Source organism: Ctenopharyngodon idella, chromosome 16, assembly GCF_019924925.1.
Source record: "Ctenopharyngodon idella isolate HZGC_01 chromosome 16, HZGC01, whole genome shotgun sequence".
Lineage (NCBI taxonomy): Eukaryota > Metazoa > Chordata > Actinopteri > Cypriniformes > Xenocyprididae > Ctenopharyngodon > Ctenopharyngodon idella.
In genome coordinates this window covers 28,514,457-28,541,422 of record NC_067235.1, presented here as the reverse complement: position 1 = coordinate 28,541,422, position 26,966 = coordinate 28,514,457, and the positions used below count along the sequence as shown (strand labels likewise).

At 36.0% G+C, this 26,966-nt stretch overlaps 1 protein-coding gene across 7 annotated transcripts in view; it reads left to right on the top strand.

Annotated features, from left to right (window-relative positions):
- The window catches only part of oxr1a (oxidation resistance 1a), a 158,188-nt gene that overhangs the window by 106,972 nt on the left and 24,250 nt on the right, over positions 1 to 26,966 (top strand). For all 7 annotated transcript variants that reach the window (XM_051866234.1, XM_051866240.1, XM_051866233.1 and 4 more), the window contains 3 exons: positions 8,121 to 8,228; positions 9,950 to 10,066; positions 25,058 to 25,210. In XM_051866234.1, the coding sequence (XP_051722194.1) occupies positions 8,121 to 8,228; positions 9,950 to 10,066; positions 25,058 to 25,210 (378 nt within the window). The remainder of the gene's footprint in view (positions 1 to 8,120; positions 8,229 to 9,949; positions 10,067 to 25,057; positions 25,211 to 26,966) is intronic.

Sequence of the window (26,966 nt, the reverse complement as noted above, 5' to 3'; positions counted from 1 at the left end):
GACTAGTCTTTGTTTACAAGTCTACAAGTTTTGAAAACATGTTTTAACATCCAAAGTAAGGACGTGTAAAGTCAACTAGTCAGGGTTACCTGAATGACTTTTCAATTAATCGTTCAACTAATCAAATAGTTTTGCTGTGTGTACTGTCTAAAGCACAGTACTTTGTCAGCATGCTATTGAAAACACTGTTGCTAAAAATATTAAAGGGGACCTATTATGCAAAATTCACTTTTAAATTGTTTTTGAACATAATTATGTGTCCGCAGTGTGTGAACACAACCATGCTATTGTGGTAAAAATCCATATACTCCATTTGTTATTTTCCCCATAAATCTGGAACAGTGTCTCAAAATGAACCGTTCAGGAATGTGATCCAGTGTTACATGGGAACAGGCCCCACCCACGACTGGCATGGAATCTGCCCTATTAGCTTAGCTCCTCCCCTAAGTGAACTGTACACAGTCCGCCGTGTTTATCTCAAGTAAGAAATTCAAGTAAGAAATGTATTCTTATTAAAGGATTAGTTCACTTTCAAATGAAAATTACTCCAAGCTTTACTCACCCTCAAGCCGTCCTAGGTGTATATGACTTCCTTCTTTTTGATGAATGCAATCGGAGATATTTTAATAAATATCCTGACGCATCTCAGCTTTATAATGGCAGTGAACAGGGTTCACGAGTATGAGCTGAAGAAAGTGCATCCATCCACATCCATCCATCATAAACGTGTACTCCACACGGCTCTGGGGGTTAATAAAGGCCTTCTGAAGTGAAGCGATGCGTTTGTGTAAAAAAAAAATATACATATTTAACAAATTGTGAAGTAAAATATCTAGCTTCCGCCAGACCGCCTTCCATATTCAAGTTACAAAAACTTGTAAACGTGTAAAAAGTGTCAGTTACACTTTTTTTGTAAGTTGAATAGGGAAGGCGTAGGACGTAGCGTAAGCTTTTTGAACTGCAAGAGTTTTACACTTTCTTCATACGTTGCATACAGAAGGCAGTCTGGCGGAAGCTAGATATTTTACTTCATAACTTGTTAAATTAAACTTGTTTTTGGCATAACCTTGTGTGTATTTGACAGCTTAAGTAATAAGATGTGAAAGAGAACTTAGTTTAATACTCACGGGATGCTCTGTCTGACAGACAGCTTACTGTGTGCATGCTTTGGATGTGTTCGTTTAGAAAACCATAGAAGTTTAAATTGATTTGGCTTTAAAACGCATGCAAATATTAACTTTCATGATGACGAAGAACTGCAATGTCACATGAGCGTGATCACGATAAAGATGATAATCAAAAACCAAACAGATGTTTTGTTAGTTTTTGGCAGAGTATGCAAGGCACGAGCTGTAAAGGCACAGTGCTATTCTGGATAGGGGGCGGGGAGCAGCACATTTGCATTTAAAGATACATGCACGAAAACAGCATGTTTTTGCTTCAACTCAAAAATGGGCATTTACAACATGGAATAATAAATGATCTGTTGGGTATTTTGAGCTGAAACTTCAGACACAATCTGTGGACACCAGAGACTTATATTACAACTTGCAAAAAGAGGCATAATAGGTCTCATTTAAAACTAAATATATAAGAAAAACTGAATATATAAGAAAAAAAAATCTAAGTTAATAAAGGTAGTTGGTAGGTTTATTTATATATATATATATATATATATATATATATATATATATATATATATATATATATATGAATGTATTTATTTTTATTTATTTTATTCCTGTGATGGCAAAGCTGAAGTTTCAGCATCATTACTCCAGTCTTCGGTGTCACATGATCCTTCAGAAATCTAATATGCTAATTGGGTGTTCAATAAACATTATTACCAATGTTAAAAACATTTGTGCTGCCTGATATTTTTGTGGAAATTTCCAAACTTTGTAGTTGTAGTTGTTGGACTACTACTTGTCGACTAGTCAAGCATTGTGACCCATCCCTAATCATTCATTTCCTCACCTTTTTGATTTTTTTGAGTTTCTTTTAATGCAGCAAACATTGTTTAAACAAACATTTACAACAAATAATAATTCTGAGTAATTCATTCTCACATATGAAATTTAAATATTAATTAGTTTTAGACTGACTGGTCAGGCACCGGCACCCTATGAGTGGAAAATGGGCATCAGATTCAGTTCAGAACTGGCATCAGGCAGCCGTGGAATCAGATGCTGGTGTTGTTGACGTGCTCTGCTCATCAGAGACGGCGTTGCTGCTGCTGTCACGGTTCTGTTTCCAGACGGTTCTGCTCTCCCCTCGGATCTGGGCAGGTGTCTGACACCCGTCTCCCCACACACACACGCTGAAGATCTGTCTCTGTCGGCCAGAAGTGATTGACAGGGCTTTTGTTTTCTTCCGCAGAGCGTGAAAAGTGTGCAAGACGACTGCGGGGCATTTGTCACAGGGCATAAACAGCGTGTCATGAGGCTGTTTGTGGTTGTTGGTGGGGGTTAACATGCCCATACTATAAACGTCAGTGGGGTCTAGTGTTGTTTTGAACCTGATTGACTTTCATTGTATGGGAAAAAAAACTGTTAAAAAATGATTTGTAAGTAATGACATTTACAATTTTCATTTTTGGGTGAACTATCCCTGTAAGATTTTCAGAGAAAACTGCCTCCATAATTGTTGCCTCCTGTTACAGGTGAATGTCTGCATTGCTGTTTTCTCAAGAAGCAGTCTTGACCTCAAGAGGGTTTGAAGGAGAGCTAAACTATTGTAGCCCATCTGCTCAGTCACTAATAGCACTCCGCAGGTCAGTGGGCTCTGACTATTGGCTGGTCTGTGGCCAATTAAATCAGTTGCAGAGGAAAGGGCAAGAGAGATTGAGATCTCATCGGAAAGAAACACTGAGGATTCAGCATTTGCTATAATGCTTCTGAGTCTGTTGATTCCTACAATAGTCTTTAGCTGCACTGAAGTCGTGTAGTTAGTGATTAAAGCTTATAGTCTCATTATGTGTGATGCAGACTGTGCACAAAATCAATTGACATTCTGTGCATATTTATAATTGCATTGATTTGTATTCAACATCAGCAAATCACAACAATCACTCTTAAAAATACATTTTTGACTATACATGAAGTTTATTTGGAATTTATCACAGGTCTGAACTGTTTTAAATACTTTTAGGGTGAGTGTGAAGAGCTTCATGCTGTGAGTGTGTGTGACCAAGCTCACCATTTGCCCCTTGACCTCCTGCTGACATCTTCCAAAACAGGCTGTTGGAATATTAAAGTACTGTGGATTAACAATGGTTTCAGATGGTATTTTTTATATTTACCATAGTACTGAATGATTATCATATCATGTACCATGGTATTTACAAGGTACTCCCAGGTTCTTCAAAGAATACTATGGTATCACCATGTCTAAAGCATGGATGATATTTTCATGGTGTGTTTTTTTTTTTTTTTTTTTTTTTTTTTTGTGAGAGCGCTTGTACGTCCTGTGAAAGAGAGAACGTCAACATCTTGCCAAGACTGCTGATCTAAAATTAGTTCTTTAAGTGATCATCGACGCAGTTAGCCAGCGTGTGCCATGAGGGTAGTAATGACAGCATCACTATGGCAACTCTCATGCCACGGCAGCCGTGATGTCCCACGCAGTATGGAGCTCATCTGATTTGACATTCTGCTTGATTGCACCGTTTGCTGGAATGTCATTTCCAGTTTGATGAGCTGTGTGTTCTGTGAATCTCACAAAACCACTCAAGAACATGTATGGGTTGTTTTTTATCCCAAAAAATCTAACCCTACATTTTTCATAATGAAAACAAAGCTTATTTTAGGACCAATACAAATGTTTTGCAATGTCACATTATTTTTATGACAATTATCATTACTGAAATGCAAATGAAAGAAGATTAATATATAATTTAAATTGTATAGAATTTATACATTATATTTATTTGTTTGTTTTAATATTCTATGGACTGGAAATGTGACCTTAATTGTCATGAAAATAATTCACAATGCAAAAAATCCTTTATACAAATATTATAATATAATATTAGTGCTGTCAAAATTAGCACGTTAACGCATGCAATAAAAATTTTCAGTTTAAATATATTTAAAATATTGGATATATTTGGAAAATATTGGAAATATTTAAAATGTACTGTCTTTATGTTGTTTCTACATTAATGTGGAGATTAAATGTGAAATTATTACAATATAAATACAGTGAAACCAAAATTTATTCAGACACCTTGAACATTTCATTCATTAATACAGTTTATTCACTATAGTTTAAAAAATGGTCATAAAATATGACAAGATCTCAGAGTTAAACTGTGCCAGAAAACATTAATCTTAATTATGTCAGATAACACTTAAGAAAAACATGGTCAGGTCTGAATAATTTTCGGTCCCAAATTTTTATCAATTTTACTGGTAGTCCACTGAAGAATTTTTGGGTATAATATGTCACAGTTTACTTTACTTTGCTATCCTCACTTACATAAATGAACTATAGTGTCCTGCACCCACTAGTAAAAAAATATTTTAAAAAAACTTTAATGTTAGGTGCGATTAATCGTGATTAATTACAGAAAAATGTGTGATTAACTTTTTTTCAATCGATTGACAGCACTATATAATATTAAAAATAAATTAATATTATTGTTATTATTAATAATTATTGATTGATTTATTGGTAGGTAGATATATATATATATATATATATATATATATATATATATGACCTGCAGATGTCACATGTAGCCTGTTTTGGTTTCGTTTTCTCTGTTCCTGTTTTTCTTGCCTGATTTCCTAGTTAGTTTCCTCATTTGTTAATTAGTCTTTCGCACCTGTTCTTTATCAAGTAGTTTACATTCCTCTGTTATTTAAGGCCTGTGTTTTCTCAGTTCCTTTTTCAGTGTCATCAGTATTTAGTGGTTGTGTTTACTATAATCTCCAGCGATCTCCTGTGTTTTAGTTTGTGGATCATTATAAAGATTATTCAGTATACTCCTTCATTGTGCGCATCTCTACAGCACCCACACCTGACAGATGTGACCTTAATTGTCATGAAAATAATTCACAATGCAAATATTCTTTTAAAATATACTTGTAAAAAAACATAAACACACACACATATATGATATGATGGATCCTCATGACGTTGGCCATATTACAAGATGACAGAATGCAAGGCAAATGTATTTATATTGCACTTTTGATACACAGTGGCCATTTAAAGTACTTAATGATTAAAAAACATAATTCATATAAAAATAACATTAATTTACAAATGTAAAAATGTATTGAAAGAAATTAGGAGGGACATAATGCGGTAAAAAAAGCACTATAATAATGAAATAATACACACAAATGATGTGTTTTGTGTTTGGACTTGAATATTACTGCAGATGAGACACGTGAGAATTTGTGGAAGCTGCTCCCAGCTGTAGGGTGGTGTAGTTAATAAACGCTGTCTCATGATGTTTGGAACCAACCCTAGACATAACTAGTCTTGATCCTAATGACCTAAGAGGTCTTTGACTCTAAATTCAGGATGCATGAGTCACGTTTGAAGATGATGTAAAATGTGCCTCTGCCTACAGATTCTGTTGCCAAGTTGCTAAACAGCGTATAGTTATGCTGAAGAATTATACTACTTGCCGGAAGAATTATTAACCTTGATAATCGTATGTGTCAGGAACCCGGTGTAAAGACTATTGTGTTCTGGTGTTTTTTAATAGCTGTACATCTTCTCTCTTAGCAGATATTTTCTTTGCATTGTTAATTAATAGTTTTATTGTCAATTCTGCTGTAGAGATGCAGCAGGCTACAAACTTTAATTGTATCTTCGTTCTCTTTTTTTGTTTGTTTGTTTTTGCATTTGACTTGCATTTGATCCATTCACAGTTCCTGCCTCTCAGAAGGAACCATGTCTGGGAAATGTTGAGTTTGTCTAGACTGTTCTGATGACTCGTACTGCTGCATGTGTCTATTTTTCCAAACAGAAGCGACTGGCAATGGTTGACATCTCCGCTGGCACTGCTCGTGTTGGATATTAAGTGATATTTTTATCCACGGCTGCCTTTAGAAAGAGGACGACAGACCTCAGCGGGACTTCCTGCTATTGAATTAGGAGAGGAGAAAACACGAAGGATAGAGCACGTCTAGACTGTGGAGCAAATCATAAATTCTCCATCTAACAGAGGCATTAGTGTCCGGTGAAGGCAGGTTGTGTTTGCTCTGAAATGAAGCGTCCAGAAGCTACAAATAAATAGCCCACGGAAGAGCCGGTTTCAAATGGCTCTCACAGGGAATCAATGTTCTGTGCCAGACAGACGGGATGAAAGGACGCTGCTAGCGCAGGGGCATTGGGAATATCGACTACTGACGTTCCCATCTGGAGACGACCAGAAAACTTCTGTGCAAATTCGTGGGGGGTTCTTTCATTCTCTAAAAAAAATAAACAACTCAGAAGTCTGATTCAGAGTCGAAATGGCATTGGATGTGATGCTTTTTTCTGTATGATGTTGGGAAAAACTCTGTGATGACGTAAACCATTTCAATTATAAAGATGCATGTTTGTTTGTTTATTTATTTATTTGGCTTGTCTTCTTAGGGCCTGTTCACACAGGACACATTCTTGCATTCAAAACAAGGATCTTGAAGCATGTTTTTCAAAGTTGAACTACTTTTAACTTGATGTGGTTTCTCATGCTACAAGATGTTGACAAAAAAAATGAGGCACATGGTTTCATGTGAAACAAAACATGGTGTACATGATGAAGAAGAGCCAAGTTTTTGTTTATTGGGAAGTGATTACAGGGTTAGTTAACCCAAAAAATGAAAATTCTATGATCATTTACTCACCCTCAAGTTAATCCAAACCTGTATGACTTTTCTTTTTCTGTGGAAAACAAATGGAAATGTTTAGCTTCCATACTTTTTTTTTTTGTGTTTTGTCTCCTTGATCTGATCATCTCACTGTCCTCCTCACATGAGAAACTTCTGATATACTGCAACAAACAGACTGTCTCAGAATTATGTAGAATCCTTTACATTAAGATATTATCAACAATGTAATAGTCATCATCAATGTAATCTGACTGTCCTAAGTTCAGATGTTTAGAGGACTATAATCTGGTTATATGTAGGGGAATTTAGCATATCGGTGTTGTGTAGAATTGATCATGCAGCGATAAGTTCCACATAATACGTGCAAAAGGGGAAGAATATGCTCACACCATGCAACATTTCTCTTACTGTTAGGTTTTTGTCCTCTCACTTTGTTTCAGTGTCAAACACATTTTTTCTTTTTTAGCTGGCTTTTCACTGAACGTGACCTCAATTTTTTTTTTTTTTTTTTTTTTTCTTCTATTTTTGCATTTTTAATTTTACTGGATAATGGTCTGCTGGCTAACATTCTATAGAGGTAGTAGGTGTTTAGGATAAAGTTAAAATGATATATCATCAAATCTTTCACACATAGTTGATGGTTGGACATGTGCAGAATGTGGAGTAACACAAACTGGATCAGAATCGGATCAAACATCAGAATTAGACTAGAAATGAATAGCAGATTTACACTACCGTTCAAAAGTTTTGGGTCAGTGTGTGTATATATATATATATATATATATATATATATAATTTTTTTTTTTTTTTTTGAAGGAAAGAAATTAATACTTTAGTTCAGCAAGGATACATTACATTGATCAAAAGTGAGAGTAAAGACTTTTAAAGATTTGTTTAATGTTTCTTGAGCAGCAAATCTGCATATTAGAATGATTTCTGAAGGATCATGTGACACTGAAGACTGGAGTAATGATGCTGAAAATTCAGCTTTGCATCACAGGAATATAATAATAATATAATATTATTTTAAAATATATTCGAATAGAAAAAAAAATTCACAATATTACTGTTTTTACTGTATTTTTTTTTTTTTTTTATCAAATAAATGCAGCCTTTGGTGAGCATAAGAGACTTCTTTTAAAAAACATTTAAAAAATTGTACCAACCCCAAACTTTTGAATGGTAGCATAGGACATTCACCTTGTGTAGACCAAAAGGAACGCAAAGAAATGGTTTTCTCTTCTCCTTTTTCCTTGTTTTTACATTTTTTGTACATTTGTTGTGCAGGTGGAGTCACGGGACACTCTAAACAGCATCTCGCTGAAGTTTGACACCACTCCCAATGAACTTGTTCAGCTCAACAAACTCTTCTCCAGAAATGTGGTCCCCGGTCAGGTATGTATTTTCTGTAGCAAAATGGGTTTTTATTTGATTATATTTTATTTATTTTTTAGATATTGTTTTAAGCTAATGTTGTAGATGCCAATGGTTAAAACCATAGACTATAAAAAAAATATGGACGTAGTGTCTGTGACGTCACCTGTAGGTTTCTGAAGAGCATTTTTGAAGCCTAAATTGGGCCGTCGCGATATTGGCAGCGCTTCACTGTGCGTCACTTCCGGATAACTGAAAATGGGCAAAGCTTTTAAAACTTTTAGCCAATGCCAAGACAATCCAACAACATGTGTTCTGTTTATCTTCCGGATATGTGCACATGTACACAGGCTTAATATAGTTTAAACGGATGAGTTATAAAAAAATTCACCCCCCTCACAGTTGTCATGAAGGGCAAAATTAACTGTATAGACCAAAACCACAATTTGTACCAGCTGTAAACATGTTTTTTTCTGCTGTAAATTGGCATTTTAATGAGATTCTGCTCTCTTTTGGAGCCTGTCCCTAGCGGCCAGTCGATGAATTGCAGTTTAAGTCACTTCTGTAGTGGCTTCAAGAGAAACTGGCGGAGATTGCCGCTTGGTTAAAACCCAACTTTTAGTTTTTACTCATATCTTATTTTGCTCTGAAATATGTGACATTACAGAAGTAAAAAAGGTTGCAAATGCCATTACATGTTGGCTATAAAGTCACAAAAATCACACACTCTTAGCTGAATTCATGGCGGGTTTTGTCTGCAGACACTCATTACAACGCTTCACTCCCTCGCCATTAGATCTCTGCCAAGCGTTAGACAAAGAATCAATCTCTCACTGTTTAATATAGTGCAACAGTATATCAATTATTGGCCGATATGACATTTAACCAGATAATATCTCTCAGATGGATGGAGTGATTAATGACTTCTCTCTTCCAGTCAGCGCATGAGCGGTTATGAAAGATCTCTTGCTAAACAGCTCCAGTATTGCTTCATCATCTCCTCACAAATACATGTTAAGCAAAGCTGAAGTCCGGATCGTTGATATTCACGTAGCGCTGGGTGCAGTAATGAGAGGGTAATAGATAGAGTCAGGCGCTGGAGATGGCGACCGCCGCCTGACACAGTACAGCTGGAGGGCTCTCAGCGCAGATCACGTGGCCAAATTCTGCAGCTCCTTCCATTAGCGTAATCCTCACCAGTGTTTCGGACTGCTGAACAGCCCCTCCACGCTGACTCCACTGCCCCCAAACTAATACGAGTGGAGCCCAGTTCGGTGTTCAGAGATCTGAGATGCACCTGGAGAGACCACATTAGATGAGATGAACTTTGAGATTTTGATTACTGATTTATTCCCTGTACTTTCTCTGTATTATACAGTTTGGTATGGGAATGTTTAAAAAATTGCAATAAAATAGAAAGTTTGTGTATGTATGTATTAGTAATATAATCCATCCATCATCCATCCATCCATCCATAAAATTATTCTGACAAAATCTTTTTTTTGAAGATGACATCAAAAGTAAAAATGATTAATAATTATGTATTACTACAATGTATTACTTTAAGTATAAAAATGCAAACGGTTTTATTTTCAGGTTAACACTAGAGGTCTATGATACAGTATGTCCTCATTTACATAAGTAGAATCATGTATGCGCGTATTGATTGTGCGTCCATGCATGCAGTTGCTGGCTGCCGTGGCTGGTGTTTATAAAGTGTTATGCTGCGGTTGTGTTTGCAGGTTCTGTATGTTCCTGATCCGGAGTACGTGTCCAGCGCAGGCAGCTCTCCCTCCTTCAGTCCCAGCAGCCCACTCTCTCCCACCTCCTCAGAAGCTGACCTGGAGAAAGCGACCACAGTATGTGACATTTCCTTCTTCACACCCCACAGCCTCATCATTTAACCTGTGCTCCTAAGGGACTCACACACAATCAGACATGCCCTGAGCATGGCATGCTCTCTGGGAATTTTATAACAATTTTCCAAAATCGAAGCTCTGTGTGCTTTTGTATCTTTTGCTTTCTGGTTTACAGGAATCATGTGGGAGGGCCTTAATAGAACAGTGATATCATGAGGCGACAGCACGAAATGCTGTTAGTCAGGAAACATTGTGCTTTGTTTTTCATCAGCTGATAGTAAGAATGCCAGTCTTGCAGAAAAGCTCTCCATTAGGTTATCGAGGTATCCATGTGTTTGTCAAGACGAACAGGAGCTGGAATTGTTGACTTTAGATAATTAACTCAGTGTCAACACGTTCATCTTTAAAGCTGAATGTAATTGTTAAAATACTTCCTTGTATCCCAGTTTAATATGCAGAGACAACTAGAAGACATTTATAGGATGATTCTTTTAAACATGTAAAGATTGTGGCTCTCTGGTGATATCAAAACACTTTGACTTATGTCAAATAGAAGAAGTGTTCAGGAAAGCTATTCTGCAAAAAAAAATTCTGTTTGGTAATTACCTGGCAAATTACATGCTTCAACTTTAAATACTGCAAATATACCACTGTCAATCTAATATTAGTTACCAACGAAGGACAGATATATACATAAAATATTTATACGCTGCAAACAGATGTACTTCTGTAAATTTGCTTTTGAGTAGATTTTGAGATCACCTGGCTCAAGGCTGTGGTTTTTCACTGTCAGACGTGATATTTACACGCCCTCTGTAATCAAATACCTGCCATGAGCTGTGTTGACTTGCCCTCATTCTTAGAAGCACTTAATCTAAATCCCAAAGAAATGAGCCGGTGCTGGTGTGATTAATAGAACTGGGTGTTAGAGCTAAAAAAAAAAAAATGGAGAAAAAAATAATTTTCACAATATTATATATATATATATTAGTGCTGTCAACGTTAACACGTTAACGCATGCGATTAATTTTTTCCAGTTTAACGCGTTAAAAATATTTAACGCAATAAACGCAGCATCCCTTTTTTCTGTCATCTTTTGGCTAGCATTACAATATATGATCACGCTCTTATTCATGCAATTGATTTTAAACCATTTAAGCGCGCCAAAAGAGAACGCGCTGTCTGTGAATGTCCTGTCACACACACAACGCACAGAAAGACGCGTGCCAGTATCATGCGCATGGACGGCGCGCCAGAATCGAGTTCTGTCATGCTTGAACAAACAATAACATGCACAATAATGCCAAAAATGTCCGTTTTGTCGAGTATCTTCATTAGAGCAGCCTTGAATGAGTTACATCAAGTCTTAAATCAAAGTAAAGAGTTGTGAGAGCGTCATGTGCAGCAGCGGCAGCTCTTAAAGTGACAGCAGCCAATGTCATTAAAGATAATGAAAGAACAAAGGTAACAGAGAAAATGACTCACTGCTCTTGACTAAAGAACTTTTGTAGCTTTAATAATGATTAATCTATATGTAATTTAGGCTATAAATTATGCAGTGCAGCAGACTATTTGGTAACTTTATTCAATTTCTGTATTTTTCCTATCTGTTTGACAGGTAGGAAGGGCACAGGTAAATATGACATTTATTATGGGTTGATGTGAGGATTGTTCTAAGTTCACTTAAATTAAAAGTTGTTATATTTTTGAATGGCTATAATTCATGTTTAAAATTGGGGGAAAAATAAATTTCATCGAGACATCAGTAGCTGTATTAGTATCAGTGATACATGCCTTCATTCATAAAAAGATGCCATTAAACAAGTATTTCAATTTACTGTCTTGTTTCTTTATGTTGTTTTAATTTGGAGATTAACTGTGAAATTATTACATTATAAAATATATTAAAAATGTATAAAAACGTGCCAAATTAATCGCAGAAAAAATGTGCGATTAATCAAGTTATTTTTTTTTAATCGATTGACAGCACTAATATATATATATATATATATATATATAACTTGCTCTAAAATGGCTTAAAGGGTGCTTTTTCCCTCCAGTCCAAGTAACCATCAATTAAACATTTCATTGTTGCTAATAATATTCTAAATTTTTAATGCAAGAAAATAAAATACAATAAAAATGTAGTAACAAAAAAAGTAATAAAATTATATATTTACAGTTATATGATTATGATGTGTGTGTGTGGATATTTGTTTTTAATGACCCTATAAGTTTGATTAAACCATCAAAATATGAGGAAAATATTTAAGATTTTTTAAATATTTTAAATTTAAGGGAAGAACAAAAAACTAAACATGGTTAAGGTATTTATCTGACAAAATTATTTGGCAAGAAAAACTACAGCTACAGGTTTTATTTTACTATGCAAAAAAAAAAGAAAAAAAAATCATAGAAAAACAAAGCTCACAGGAAAAGCATACATTGACTACAACATAATAATTTATTAATATTTCGTTGGTTCTCTCTTGTTTTTGCATGTGTTCATAATTTCTTTGTATGAAAGCCTGGCCAATAATTAAGTCAGCAAAATTTGGCATGTTTCATTGCATTATCACAAATAAAATAATTGACTCCAAGCACAACTATGCAATATGCTTACAAAATCTTTTTAAAAAAAATTGATTAATATTTGAATAAATGGTGAAAATAGTAAATATCATTACAATTTAAAATAACTGTTTTCTATTTAAATATATATTTTAAAATGTATATATAATACATACTTATATCGGTGGTTTTGGTGTCGAAGTTCTGTTTGGCAGTAAAAGGCTTTACCTTCAGCATCTTACAAAGAGGCCACTGTACCTCACTGCCTCCTGGTCTCCATAGTGACTGCTGTGACTGTGCCTTTTGCAAACCTGCCCGCTTGTGTGCTCAGCCTTAGACGCTCCTTTCCCTTTCGTTTTTCACACATATCTATTTAGACCGTTCCTCTGGGAAAAGAAAGCTGTGATCTGTCTAGCAGTCTGAGACAGGTGCTGCACTGGGAATTAAATGACCTGTTCCAAAATCCAGTGAGCTGCCTACCTAGACACATTGTAGGCGTGCTTCTGACCTTGTTTTATCTAGAATTTAAGACTCTTCTCTCTTCATGGAGATGGCAATCCCAGAATGCATTTCAAGAAGCTCTGTAACAAAATTCATTCAAGGCAAGAAATATTTTATTAATTGGATTTAGTGCATATTTAGTTCAAGTAAATTTAGTTTGCTGTTTATTTTTATGCTTATAGAGTGGTGTAGGTATGACATCAGAAGACTAATTCGCCGCTGGTTCCTTCAAGATTTTCCTATGGGGTTTCATAATGAGGTTTTTCGATTTATGTGTACAGTAAAGCCTGCGGTAAACATAACTTGACTATACTTTGATGTTTTGTTTTACAACGTAAATTACACACCCATAGCAAAAACAAATTTTGAAGCAGTTATGTTCATTTTTCATGTTCATTGTTCAAGGAACTAGATAAGAGAGCTTGGGGTGTGAGTGTGTGGAGTGTACATTATAGAACAAAACGTCAAAGTATCGTCAAGTTATGTTTACCACATGCTTTATTTTACTCATAAATTGAAAACCCCCATTATAAAACCCCATAGGAAAATCTCGAATTAGACTTCCGGATTCTGACATCATACCTGCACCACTCCATCAGAGTATCACATTGTGGGCTTTGCGTCATGCTAATGTAATGAATCAATGCTATGAATATAATGTTGGAATCAATTTTGAGTCTCTGAACATACTTAATGTTAGGAATGTTAGGATAATGGATAACTAACTAATATTAAATTTATATACCATTTTGTCTAAATAAATTAAGGGGGACCTATTGTGCCCCTTTTATAAAATGTAATGTAAGTCCCAGAATGTGTCTGTGAAGTTTCAGCTCAAAATACCCCACAGATCATTTTTGTGTGTGTCCCTTTAAATGCAAATGAGCTGCTGCTCCTGGCCCCCTTTCCAGAAGAGGGTGGAGCTTTAACAGCTCACGCTTCAGCTGCTCAACAACAACAAAACTGGAGAATCTCACGCAGCCAAAATGACAATTGTCAGTAACAGTGTTTGGCCTTACATTGTTCAAACTGGACACTGATGGAGAGACTCAGGAAGAAGTTATAACTTTTATAATACAACTGGACGTTTCTAAATGGTTAGTGGATAAATTTATGTAGTTGCTGTGGAGTTGATTCAACTCATTGACTAGCATGTGCCATCATCTTTTGTGCAAATCCAGTGTTGAATTAACCCTTGTTTGTGAAGCAGTCTGGCGTAAAATGACGGTATGGTAACAACACTCTACTACAGCAACTCTTCCTCTTCTCTAAAGCAGCCCAACATGGCCTCACCCCCTTTGTTGCGTGTTCCCGGGGACAGGGTTTATGTAAATTTTGGGGTTTGTGATGTCACCAACCCAGGAAGAAGCTCGTTGTAGTCCCTACCAGCCGTTTGTTGTAGTCCTTAAAAAAAGCGATTTCTGTAAAAGAAAATATCTCCCTTTGCTTTGAACTTTGAGCGTCGTAAATTTGCAGATGTTGTTTATGCTCAAACAGCAACATTACACACTAACTAACATTAAAAAAGTAAAATCATAATCAAGGACCCCTTTAAATAAAAATAAAACAGTAAAGGCATCACAACATTATAATACAGTATACAAAATATAGTACATTAAAAAATTTGGATATTCATTTTGAGATTTGATTACATTACAAATAAGTTAACTTTAAGTGAACATTAGATGATGGCAAAAACAATTTCAAAGTAAAAATAGTACAATTAAATATCCAATAATGACAGATATATATCGAATACCAGCTGGTATTTGTACATTTAAAAATTTTCCAATATGAGCTAACCACGATATGCATCCTTAAGTATGCATCCATACTTAATGTATGTTCTTGTGTTGATAACAAGCCTCAGTACTCAAGGGGGCAATAGATTTACCTTCAAATGTCAAATGGATTTGTTATTAATTAATCAGGTTGCTAACAATAAACATATTGATTTCAGCTAACTTGCTCAGAGCGATTGTCTTCAAACTGTTGCTCGGCCCTGGCAGTAGGTGTCCTGAAAAAAACTGTAGAAGACAGTTTATGCTAAAGTTCGGTAGAGCGCCCCTTGTGGCAATGCTGAGAATGCAACACCTACTTGCATGTATGTTAAATTTAGCAGTGCTCATTGACCTCCTCAGCCAGAGAGTCTTTTCCCTGCACACTACAGAGTCCTCCAGAGACACAGCAGGGTGAACCAGGTGCGGTTTGATTCAGTAGAGTAAAGAAAGCACTTCAGTAAAGCAAACAGCTCTTTTCACAGGCTTTAACAGTCTTTTAATTACGGAGCTGTTATTGCAGTGCTACAGACTGGGATTATATTAATTATTAAAGCGGATGTCCTGGCATGTTTGTGTGTAATGAAGAGCAGTAGTGAACGCTGACCACAGGGTGCAGTTTATTTGCTTGGGGAAGTAGATGGATTCTCTCACCTCTACTGCTGCTGTAATGTGTCCTAAACCAATAGTTATTTTTACAAGTAAGGTACTTAGGGTTGCAAAATTCTGTCAACAAAAGTCAAAAATGTCATTTTTAAAATTTGCGTTAGTTTGCATCATGTCTGCTTATGACAAACCAAATGTTTATATATACATATGTTTGTATAGTTTGTATAAATTAGCCCAAATTTCTAATTAATTCCCATGAAGTTTCCAACATGGAATATCCAACATGGAGTCTCGTGTCTGGACTCTATCGCAGCTTTCATTGGCCAAAGACCTCCCAAGAGTACGTTTGACTGACATGTAACGCGACCAATCACATTTAGTTTTGTTCCGCATCATGTTTAGGTGAAAATGTAAAAATGTAAAGTCGATGTCCCTACAATAACAGACCGGCGTGCATCTATAAATTATTCATTCAAGAACGTTGTGCAACTTTACTGCAACAATGGAGCTGCAAACTTCACATACTTTGAAAAATTCAGTATTTAGTTGATCCTGGCAAGCTCTCATTGTCACAGTAGTAAACATAACGGCGTTCTTCTTCCATGAGGGGGTTTGGCGTCACAGCATTTGTTTCCAGGCAGACCGTTAAAGAACGCGACACAAACGTCTCCCCAACATCCTGTAGAGTTTAACCAACCAGATGACGACTTGGAAAATCCTGAAGTGTTTCCAGTTAAGTGTGCCATATGCATCAGACGTTCAGCCAACGGTCCGTGGGCATGACGTCTGAGGCTGAGACTAGGTCTTCTAGGTTTGTAATCAAAATATTGTCTATTATATTTATAAAATTGGTCTATTGTTGTGTTGATATTAAAAAAAAGGAAAATGGTAATTGTTAATTTAGTTATTCATTCGATTACTTCATGTAAACAAGGCGAACCGTTGTTGGTCATATATATGTCAGTCACGTAGTCTTTTCCTGTTTAAGTGGGTGGTTCTTGGCCGAGTAGATCAGACTGTGTACCGATAATCAAAAGTTTGACTATACAAGTAGCGCTGACTCCATCTATGAAATCTGGTGACTTTGAATTAAGTTTCCTGAGGAGTTTTTGCCTCGTATCATCCTGATCTCACCCTCCCTTCCTGCTGCATGCTAAATTTAGTCTGTGTCACAAGAAAACGAGAGGGAGTGAGAGACTGGTGTGTGTGTGTGTGTGTGTGTGTGTGTCTGTTAGAGAGATGGCCAGTGTTAATTACCAGTGGCTGCTGGTGTTGGCTGATACTTAGAAAGGTGACTTTGTCCCAGTGTTACTGGTCTGATTTTATGCCCAGAAACTCTTGTGGTGCTTTGCCTCAGTCAATAACAGCATGAAACTCTAGAGATCAACAGAGGTTACGAGGTGATGTTAAGTTAGCACTGCACGTTATATTAGAATGATTTCTGAAGGATCATGTGACACTGAAGACTGAAGTAATGATGCTGAAAATTCAGCTTTGCCAACAAAGGAATTAATTACGTTTTAAAATATATTGCAATAGAAAGCAGATATTTGAAATTGCAATAATATTTCACAATTTTTCACATAATTTATTTACTGTATTTTTGATCAAATAAATGCAGCCTTGCTGAGCGTAAAAGACTTGTTTCAAAAACATTAAAAAATCTTACCGATCCCAAACTTTTGAATGATAGTGTACCTCTACATTTTACTGTTTGCCATTTCACTATATATCAACAGTGTTACTTGGTGCACTTTGTTCTTATTCTTAAAGATTTTGCAAGAGCATATAGAGATAAATTAAGGTAGTGATTAAGTATTTAGCTTTCAATAACAACAAAGCCACATATGGATCCATTTTGGGATCTTGAGCGTTGCCATAGAAACTAATAATTTCTGAATCTTAAGGACGTGAACGGCTTCAAGTAGAATGCAGATACCTATTTCAGTGATATCTGTCAGGTACTTTTTGCTTTTTCCCTGCAAAACCTGTTTCTGGTCACCAGATGGAGCTGCAGGTTGTTTTCACGATAAACAGCTGCATATAAATAAATCCACAGATGACAGTTAATTCAAAGTGCTGTTGTTGATCTCAGTTAATATGAGAGTCAGCTGACATCATCCTTCTGCTGTTATTCATTTTCAGCATTCGCCTTATAATGGCAACAGAGCTGTTGAAATTTTGAGTGCTAATCTACTGCTTCAGACTAATAACACATGAGTCATTAACATGAGCTGGAGAAATGTTGTCTGTGAGGTAGAACAGTACTGTAAGGGTGTGTGTGTGAAGTTGAGATCAGTCCACCCACATGCGGAGCCCTGCAGTCAGGGTTAGTGCCCTTTTTCCAGGCTTAGGTTCTAAATCAAGCCACTGGTCTCCCCTAGGCTGGATTCACTGAGGCTGTGTAAAACCAGCCCAGCATAGGTAAGCTCCAGATGGCCTAGAGGACATGAAGATACACACTTTTTTCCTCCTCCGTGTTGGATAGTAACGTCACCCAGCCAGAGGACACATTTTGTTGGTCTCTCTCCCATGGTCTTTGATGTGGTTTGGTAAAAGTCATGAGATGTTTTTCAAGAAGCACTGAATGCATGTTCATTGACCTAAATACTTCAAAGAAGGTGCGTTTCTTGTAAACTAAATTTTATCATTGCAGAAAATCATTGTGTGCCTTAACCTGTCTGTGTTGGCCTGTGCGCAGTCAGTCTGGTGATGGAGTAATTGAGTTGCATTGATTGCTGTGATCTGGTGCGGTAATGTTGTTTATGAATTGAGTCAGTCAGTTAAGACTGAATGACATTATTGGCCAGTACTGGTACAAATAAGTGCATAAATGTCCTTCATTTTAATAATGAATAATTATAATAATAATTGAGAGACATTTTAGGTTGCACTGCAGAATTGATCTCAGCATCATTTTAATGTCAGGTTGTTTTAATCTGATTTCACAGAATTGTGTGAGCCGCTTTCTCCACTTTTTAACATTTTTTGTTTTTATTGTAAAAATTACTTTTCATTTTTTATTTGTACTTAATGTTTTTATAAAATAGACTTGTCATTTTTTTTGTTTATAATTTTTATTTGTATTTTTTTTTTAATATAACATTTTTCGTTTATATTGCAAAAAATGTTTTTATTTGTAAGTCATTTTTTGTAAAAAAAAAAAAAAAAAAGACTTCTAATTTTGTAATTAATTATAATTTTATAATTATAACAGATTTTTTATCTGTGTATCATTTTATTTGTAAAAATAACTTGTCAGTTTTTTTATTTTAATAACAATTTTTGTTCATAAAAATGACATATTTATATAAAAAATTTGTTTGTAAAAATGATTTGTCATTTTTTATTATTTATATAAATTTTTTTGTGAACAGGACTTATAATTTTTTTATTTGTATATCTCTTTTTACTTTTTGTAACACTTTACAATAAGGTTTAATTAATTAATATTAGCTAACTACTTTAGTTAACATGAACTAAGAATGAACAATACTTCTACAGCATTTATTAATTTTAATGTTCATTTCAACATTTACTAATACATTATTAAAATCAAATGTTGTATTTGTTAATATTAGTTAACGCACTGTGAACTAACATGAACAAACAATGGACTACAATATTTATATTAACAAACATTAACAAAGATTATAAAACTGTTAGTTCCTGTCCTTGATTCTGATTGGTCAATAGCTGTGTTTTATTCACGATAAAACACGGCTATGACCGCTTCACTTAACGGTTCTGTGTATCACTACACAGCACCCTTAGCAACCACTCATAGCAACGTAAACTGTATGTTCTCAATTTATGTTGTTCATTGATGCTTACTGTATTATGTAGAAGAGTATTGTGAGAAAGAGAGTTTATTACTTGCATTCAGATTTAGCATTTTCCTTCAGGTCAGTCCTATGTTCATGATAAAAAAATATGTTTAATTGTCCGCTGCAATATCTTGTCCTTTTAACAGTTAAGGGGTTTTCCCATGACTGACAGCGCTAGTCAAAGCATTTACAGTTGCGTCTTGTTCCATGTTCACTACAATTCAGTCTTTTTAATATAAAAGTCTTCGTTACTGACTGACACACTCATAAAAACAGTCTTTGCCGCCATCTAATGGCGTAATAATGTAACTTCTGTTGCTGTTCACGGTCAGGGACTATTTTTTAGTGATTTTACTTCATGAAAGTTGCATTGATACATATTTCTGGCTTTAATATTTGTATTGTGTGGTAACCGTTTTATAAAAGCAATAAAATACTCGAGGCTAGTGCTGTATCATGAATAAGTCACAGCTGAAGAGGTTGCAGGCACTCTGCTTCGCTTCCCCTTATTGCTTACTTAATAAATACTGTAAAATATTGCTCATTGTTAGTTCATGTTAGTTAATACATTAACTAATGTTAACAAATGAGACCTTACTGTAAAGTTTTACCTTTTTTTATTAGTAAAAATTATTAGTAAAAATGACATTGCATATTCTTCCTCTGCAGAAAGTTTTGCTAAAAGTGAATTTTGTCAACTTTTAGGAGTACACTAGAATATACAGTACCTCAGTCATTTCTAAAAACACGTGGACTATTAGCCATTCAGATAACCGACCGACTAGTCAATTTTGACAATATGTAGTTTTGCACATTCCTGGCACAGATACAGTGATCCTTTTATCCATCCCTAAATCCTAAATAAAGCTCTACAGCATGCAGGGATGGTATCGTTTGTTCTTTTAAACTTCTACTAAGTTCCTAATCAGCATCTTTCTGGGAGCACTAGATGTTCTTTTGTATTCCGGTGGTTAATAACTGCTTTGGTAATGAACCGAGCTATAAACAGCAAGCCGGCGTCAGAGCTCTGGAAATACACAAAGCTATTTGCGTTTCCGTGCACGTTACACCGGTGGCATCCTTCCTCCTGACAAACGCCTTCCTCCTGGGCTGCCAGAAGAGGAAACTGTTTGGAAAAGGCGGAGAGTGTTAACTGTGAACAGGGTTTCATGAAGGCATGTTTTGACTCTCTGGTTGCTTATTCGGGGATCTGATGGGTGGGCCGGTCTGTCACGGCATGCAGGATGTGCGATGTTGAGGCCAGAGGGTGGGAACAGCGGTCGCCGTGCTTGTCAGGGAAGATTTTGTGAGAACGAGAGGTTTAGATTATAAATATTAATTGCAAATGTGTTGAATATGTGAATAAAATGTTGTCTTTATTATTTATAGTGTTCTGACGCAGACATTGTGTTTGATTATGAGCAGTTACGTCAAAGGCAGCAGACAATTTAAGCCCATTTCCATTCAGAAGTTTTGGGGTCGGTACAATAAAACAGCAATATTGTAAAAATATATAAATTTTCAGCAACATTATTCCAGTCTTCAGTGTCAAATGATCCTTCAGAAATCATTCTAGTATGCTGATTTGTTGCTCAAGAAACATGTATTATTATTATCAATGTAAAAAAAACAAAAAAAACAAACAGTTGTGCCGCTTAATATTTTTGTGGAAAACATTATAAAATATTTTAGGATTCTTTGATGTATAGAATTTTCAAAATATATTTATTTGAATTAGAAATCTTTTTTAACATTATAATGAATTATGTACATTTACTGTAGTCTATATAAAATCTGCGTAGTAAATAAACATCAAATTACTATAACATTAAATTCTAGACAAAGACTGACATGACAGCACAGCGTCGTTCAGGTTATGAGGCAATGTTGTTAGCGACTACAAATTTAAGGATGAAGCCAACATCTGTGCCACACACTGCTATCATTGCTTTGAGAGAGTTGCTCGGTACTGAGAGCACTGATGAGGTACATGATTGAATGAAAACAACTGAAACTGAAACTGCTTGTAGGACCGATCTGTTAGATACGGCCCTAAAAGAGGGGGATAGTCTATATGTTGATGGTTCATGTTCTAAACCATCAGATGGTGTATATTTATGTGGCTATGCAGTTGTTAGACTACCTGATGAAGTGGTAGAAGCAGAATCATTACCGTACACATCAGCACAGGCAGCGGAACTAGTGGCACCAATGGATGACTTCTCAGTCCCGTGTTTCTTGGGAATATCCCGGACGAACCCCCACGACATGTTTTGAGCGGTGAGTGGATTCTAATTTAAACACGTCTGATTGGCCATTGCGTTCAAGAAATTAACTGATATGTCTGTGATTGGCTACACTGCTCAATGCTGCAAAACACATTGTAAATAGAAACCTTTGAGCTCTCAAGAACGCAAACACCAAATCTGTTTCACTAATATGCTATTATTATGGAGAAAACTGATCCTAGACCAGCAGTTATGGGCAGTTCTTTGCTCTAAAAGCAATCAGAAGCAGCAGTAAATTGAGTGAGAAAATTCCATGCTAGACTCAAGTCCATGGCCAGGGGAAAGCTAAGCCTTGCCCAGCCTTACACACGCTCCGCCTATGTACATATATGAAATATATGTAGTGTAAATTTGTGTGTGTGTGTGTATATATATATATATATATATATATATATACATATATTACAAGATATATGCCTGAGTCCTACAATAATGGCACTGAGGCAATGGCAAATTCTGATTGCTATTACTTTTTTTTTTTTTTTTTTTTTTGTATAATATTGCAGTGTGGTGCATTTTACTCCAGCATGTTACCTTAAAGTGATAGTAAATAAACACACTGTCATTATTTACTCACCCTCATGTCATTCCAAATCTGTTATGGCTTTCTTACTTCTGCTTAACACGAAATGACATATTTTGAAGTATGTTTCTGTGAACTGTTTTTTCCATACAGTGAAACTCAATGGGGTCCAAAAACACCATTGTGCCCCATTGACTTTCATTGATGACAGAATCTTAATTTTTGGGTTATCTATATCTTTAATACTTGTTAAAGCATGGATAAAGGAAAAATGTTGCCAATTATAGTGTTAAAATATCGGTATTCTACTCAAATATCCTTATTGTGTACCTCTGCCTTTAATCACTATAATTGAGATGCACAGCAGTGGTGAGCATCTGGTTGTGTCTGTGTTTTTAGTAGTAAGATTTTCACAGAAGCTTTATAATGAATGAATAAACACTGCCACTGCCTTATAGAAAGAGAGGAGGAGAGATGAAGAGTCAGTGGTCTCTTGTGTAGTCACTACCCCAACATTTGCCCATCAGTGTCAGTTTGCTCCAGTCGGCTCTGAGATGTGTGTGTGTGGAGAGGTGAGAGTGGAAGTGTGTGTCGGAGGAAAGCAGACAGCTGTGGGCAGAAGGTTGTGTTTGCAGGAGACCCAGCGCCCACTCTCTGGTCCTGCTGTCGGCTCTGAGTATTCATGCCTCCTCCAACATACACACACACACAGTCACACCACTACCTATGCTACTTCCTGTTCCAGATTGAGTCCAGGATGAGACCAATGTGGCCAGAATGAGAAAAGTTTGATTTAATGCAGTTCTTAATTCAGCCTCTCTCCTAAAGTTACACTACCACACACTACCGTTCAAAAGTCAATTCTCAGAGTGTTTGGCTATTTTTTTGCTATTGACAATAGCCACGTTTACATGTACACTTTTTTGTCATTCCGATTAAAATCATTCCGATTGAAAGATTTGGTGGACTGTTTGCATGAGACATTATCTAATCCGATATGGTGTTTACATGTGCCAGCCCTTTCAATTGGAATGACTTTGTGACATGCGCACATTAGCTTATGTCCTGTTTGCTGCCTTGTATTCCTAGCAGTTCCATTATTTCTTAAGCGCCCTATTTTTGTGTAAAGTGTTGCTCTTAATCAAGCAAAAGCGTGAATTTGTAGCATATTACTGCTGGAAGGTATGAGTAATGATCCGTAGTAATCAGCATCCGTAGTAATGATACACTAAGTTTCTTCAGTGTATTTAATAAATGTGTTGTTTCAGTTTTACTCCAGTTTGTTTTTGGTGCCGCCATTGTGCATTCTGACGACCCCCCACCTCTTGGCGTGATAACATGGCAGAATTTTTATTTTGTTTGGTTTATAGAAAGGTTTATCCTACCCCTCTCAAACCGATTACAATTTCATTCGGTTTGGCCGTTTTTATTCCGATTGAGGTGTTTATATGGAGCATTTTCATTCGGATTGGACTTTTAAACCAATTATAGTGCTCCATGTAAACACACCTAATGTTGATATGTTTGGTCTTGGCGGAATAGATCTGCTACGTTGCAGCTGCTGTTTGTTATTGCTGCTTCAGAGCAAGTGTTATGGCCACTTAGTACTTTGTTTCCATTTTGAATTGCCTCATTTTTGGCTCTGAATGAAATAAGTTTTTATATCAAATCATGATAATTATTTGTTGGTATTCTTTTTGTATTATTTACTTATGTATTTCATGTATATTCCTGTTTATTTTTATTGATTGAATTGTAATGTTGGCGCCCCCCTGTGGTGACACACATTTAAGTATTGACAGGAAATGGCATCAGGGGGAGCGAATCAGTTTTCAACAGCTGTGATCAAAATGTGCATGCATGCTGCTGCCTAAAAAAAATGTTTATTACATGGAGGAATGACTGGACTGCTTGTACTGCTTGTTGACACTAGCCCCCAAACTGTAGAACTCAAGTTTAAAGTCCGATGCTTCTACAGCAAGTACGGGAATTGCTACTGCCAATACACATGACATGCTGCTGTGAGCAAGTAAGACATGCTGCTGCTGTACAAGCATACATGAATTACCTGTAGCAGATCTATACAGGTGGAGCTGGGGAAGGTGGAGGGTATCTGAAATCACGCTGCAAACTGCTACAGCAAATACTGGTTAAAGGGTTAATTTACCCAAAAATGAAAATAATGTCATTTATTACTCACCCTTATACCGTTCCACACCCGTAAGACCTTCGTTAATCTTCGGAACACAAATTAAGATATTTTTGTTGAAGTCCGATGGCTCAGTGAGGCCTCCATAGCCAGCAATGACATTACTCTCCCAAGATCCATTAATGTACTAAAAACATATTTAAATCAGTTCATGTAAGTACAGTGGTTCAATATTAATATTATAAAGCGACGAGAATATTTTTGATATGCCAAAAAAAAACAAAAGAACGACTTATATAGTGATGGCCGATTTCAAAACACAGCGTCAGGAAGCTTCGGAGCGTTATGAATCAGCGTGTCGAATCAGCTGTTCGGAGCGCCAAAGTTTCAGCAGTTTGGCGGTTTGACACACGATCCGAATCATGATTCGATACACTAATTCATAACGCTCCGAAGCTTCCTGAAGCAGTGTTTTGAAATCAGCCATCATTTTTGGGTGAACTAACCCTTTAAGTATTCGAAGGTTGAGCAGCGAGCTCATTGGCTACTGATACAGCAGGAACCAATCAGCTGTGCCCTATAGAGAATGATGTGATTGCAAGCAAAGTTAAGGATCTATCAGCCTGCACCATCTAGAGTTTCATGACAGAACTCTGTATTTACCAAAGTAATGTTTTTGTTATGTGGGTGAGTGGCTGCTGTTTTTTAATTTCTCGCTGTAATCTGTCCCGTCTCTGTCTCTCAGGACTCTAATGGTCCACCTCGCTCTGATGCTCCTGCCCCTCCAGCCTTGTCTGCCCTGCGGCCCTCCCGTGTGGTTTCCTCCACCTCTGAGGAAGAGGAGGCGCTGACAGAGAAGTTCCTCAAAATCAACTGCAAGTACATAACAGATGGCAAGGTGAGTCAGTGTTCGACTTTTCTAATCGGCAACGTCTCCAAAGTTAACTTATGGAGGAGTCCTCAGGTTATTCATTAATAAGACCCCTGCTTTTCCTCTGTTCTCTGGGGAAACAAAAGACTGCAAAACTGCAACGAGCTCTAAGTTTTGTTCAAAGTGTAGGAGTTGAGCTGCTGTCTCCAGCACTGATCTGTTCTCCTTAGTGAATCTCTATGCCTGACGAGTGTAATGACCTTAGTGCAGAGGTGATTTTCTCTCACACTGTCAACACATTCCTGCCCTCACATTCACCCCAGCACTTATAGAGTGAATTCCCTGAACAGTTGTGCTGCAGTGTGATCAGTGTGGTCTGGTTCACAAACAAGTGACTCTTATGATTCGATTCTTTTAATGAATGGTTTAAAAAGAGCAATTCAGGGCTGCATTTCCCAAAAGCATTGTGAGCCTAAATTGATCATAAACCAGCTGCACCAAAGGACTCTATGATCTACTTAGGCTTACAGTGCATTTGGGAAACGCAGCCCAGAACTGTTTTAATCAGTCTGATGGATCTGTTTTCTGAATGAACTCACTTACTCTGACTTATCAAAGCTTTCAGTGATGAAGATATTTATAATTGTTATATAAAAATTTATACAATAGTATTGTGTATTTAATAAAAAATAAATAATGAATTCTTTTGAACTTTATTTTTATCCAAAAATGTATTGTGGTTTCTATAAATTTATTATACACCACAACTGTTTTCCACATTGATAATAATAAGAAATGTTTCTTAAGCAGCAAATCAGCCTTTAGAATGATTTCTGAAGGATCATGTGACACTGAAGATTGGAGTAATGATGCTGAAAATTTAGCTGTGGTGTCAAATGCTAAAAATTTTTAATCTAACTAATTACACGATGTTGCGATTAATTAATCTAATTAACCACAAATTAATCATGCATTATTTTGTTAAATGAGAGAAGTATGAAATAGACATTACAAAAAGTAGCTTTAGAAAAAAAAATATTTTGATTCAACATAGAATTTATTACACAAAAACTTTTAGGCTTAAACGGCCATGAGTGAATGACAGAATTATCATTTTTGTGTAAACTATACCTTTAATCTTTTTTTTTTCTATTAATATGGTAATATGAAATAATTTTTTTAATGAAATGATACGAAAAACGAAACTAAAACTGCCAGTAGGTGGCGGTAAATGTCTAAATGAGCAAGTCATTGAGTCATTCATTCATTCATTCAATTTGTTCAAATGGCTGATTCATTCGGGAATGAAGTAAATGGCTCTCTTTGTGAATGAGCCATTGAATCATTGGATCACCCGATTGATTCGCTCAAAACGCGGATTCATTCAGAAAAGAAACACAACAGCACAACAACTGCTCTGGCCTTATAGGTAATATTTTCCGTGGCAAAATTGAGCAAAAGCAGACAATATTGTGTCTAAAATATAACACAATATATTAACTTTTAACTATATTAAATGTAAGTCGAACTACGTAGGTATGGAAGCTTAATAAAAAAATAAAAAAGGTAATTGCAACTTTTTATCATGCAATTCTGGGTTTATATCTCACAATTCTGACTTTTATTCTCAGAATTGGGAGATATAAACTCACAATTGCAAATTATAAAGTCAGAATTGCATGATATAAACTCGCAATTACGTCTTATAAAGTCAGAATTGTGAGTTTATATCTCGCAATTCTGACTTTATAATAAACTCGCAATTGCAAGAGAAAAAGTCAGA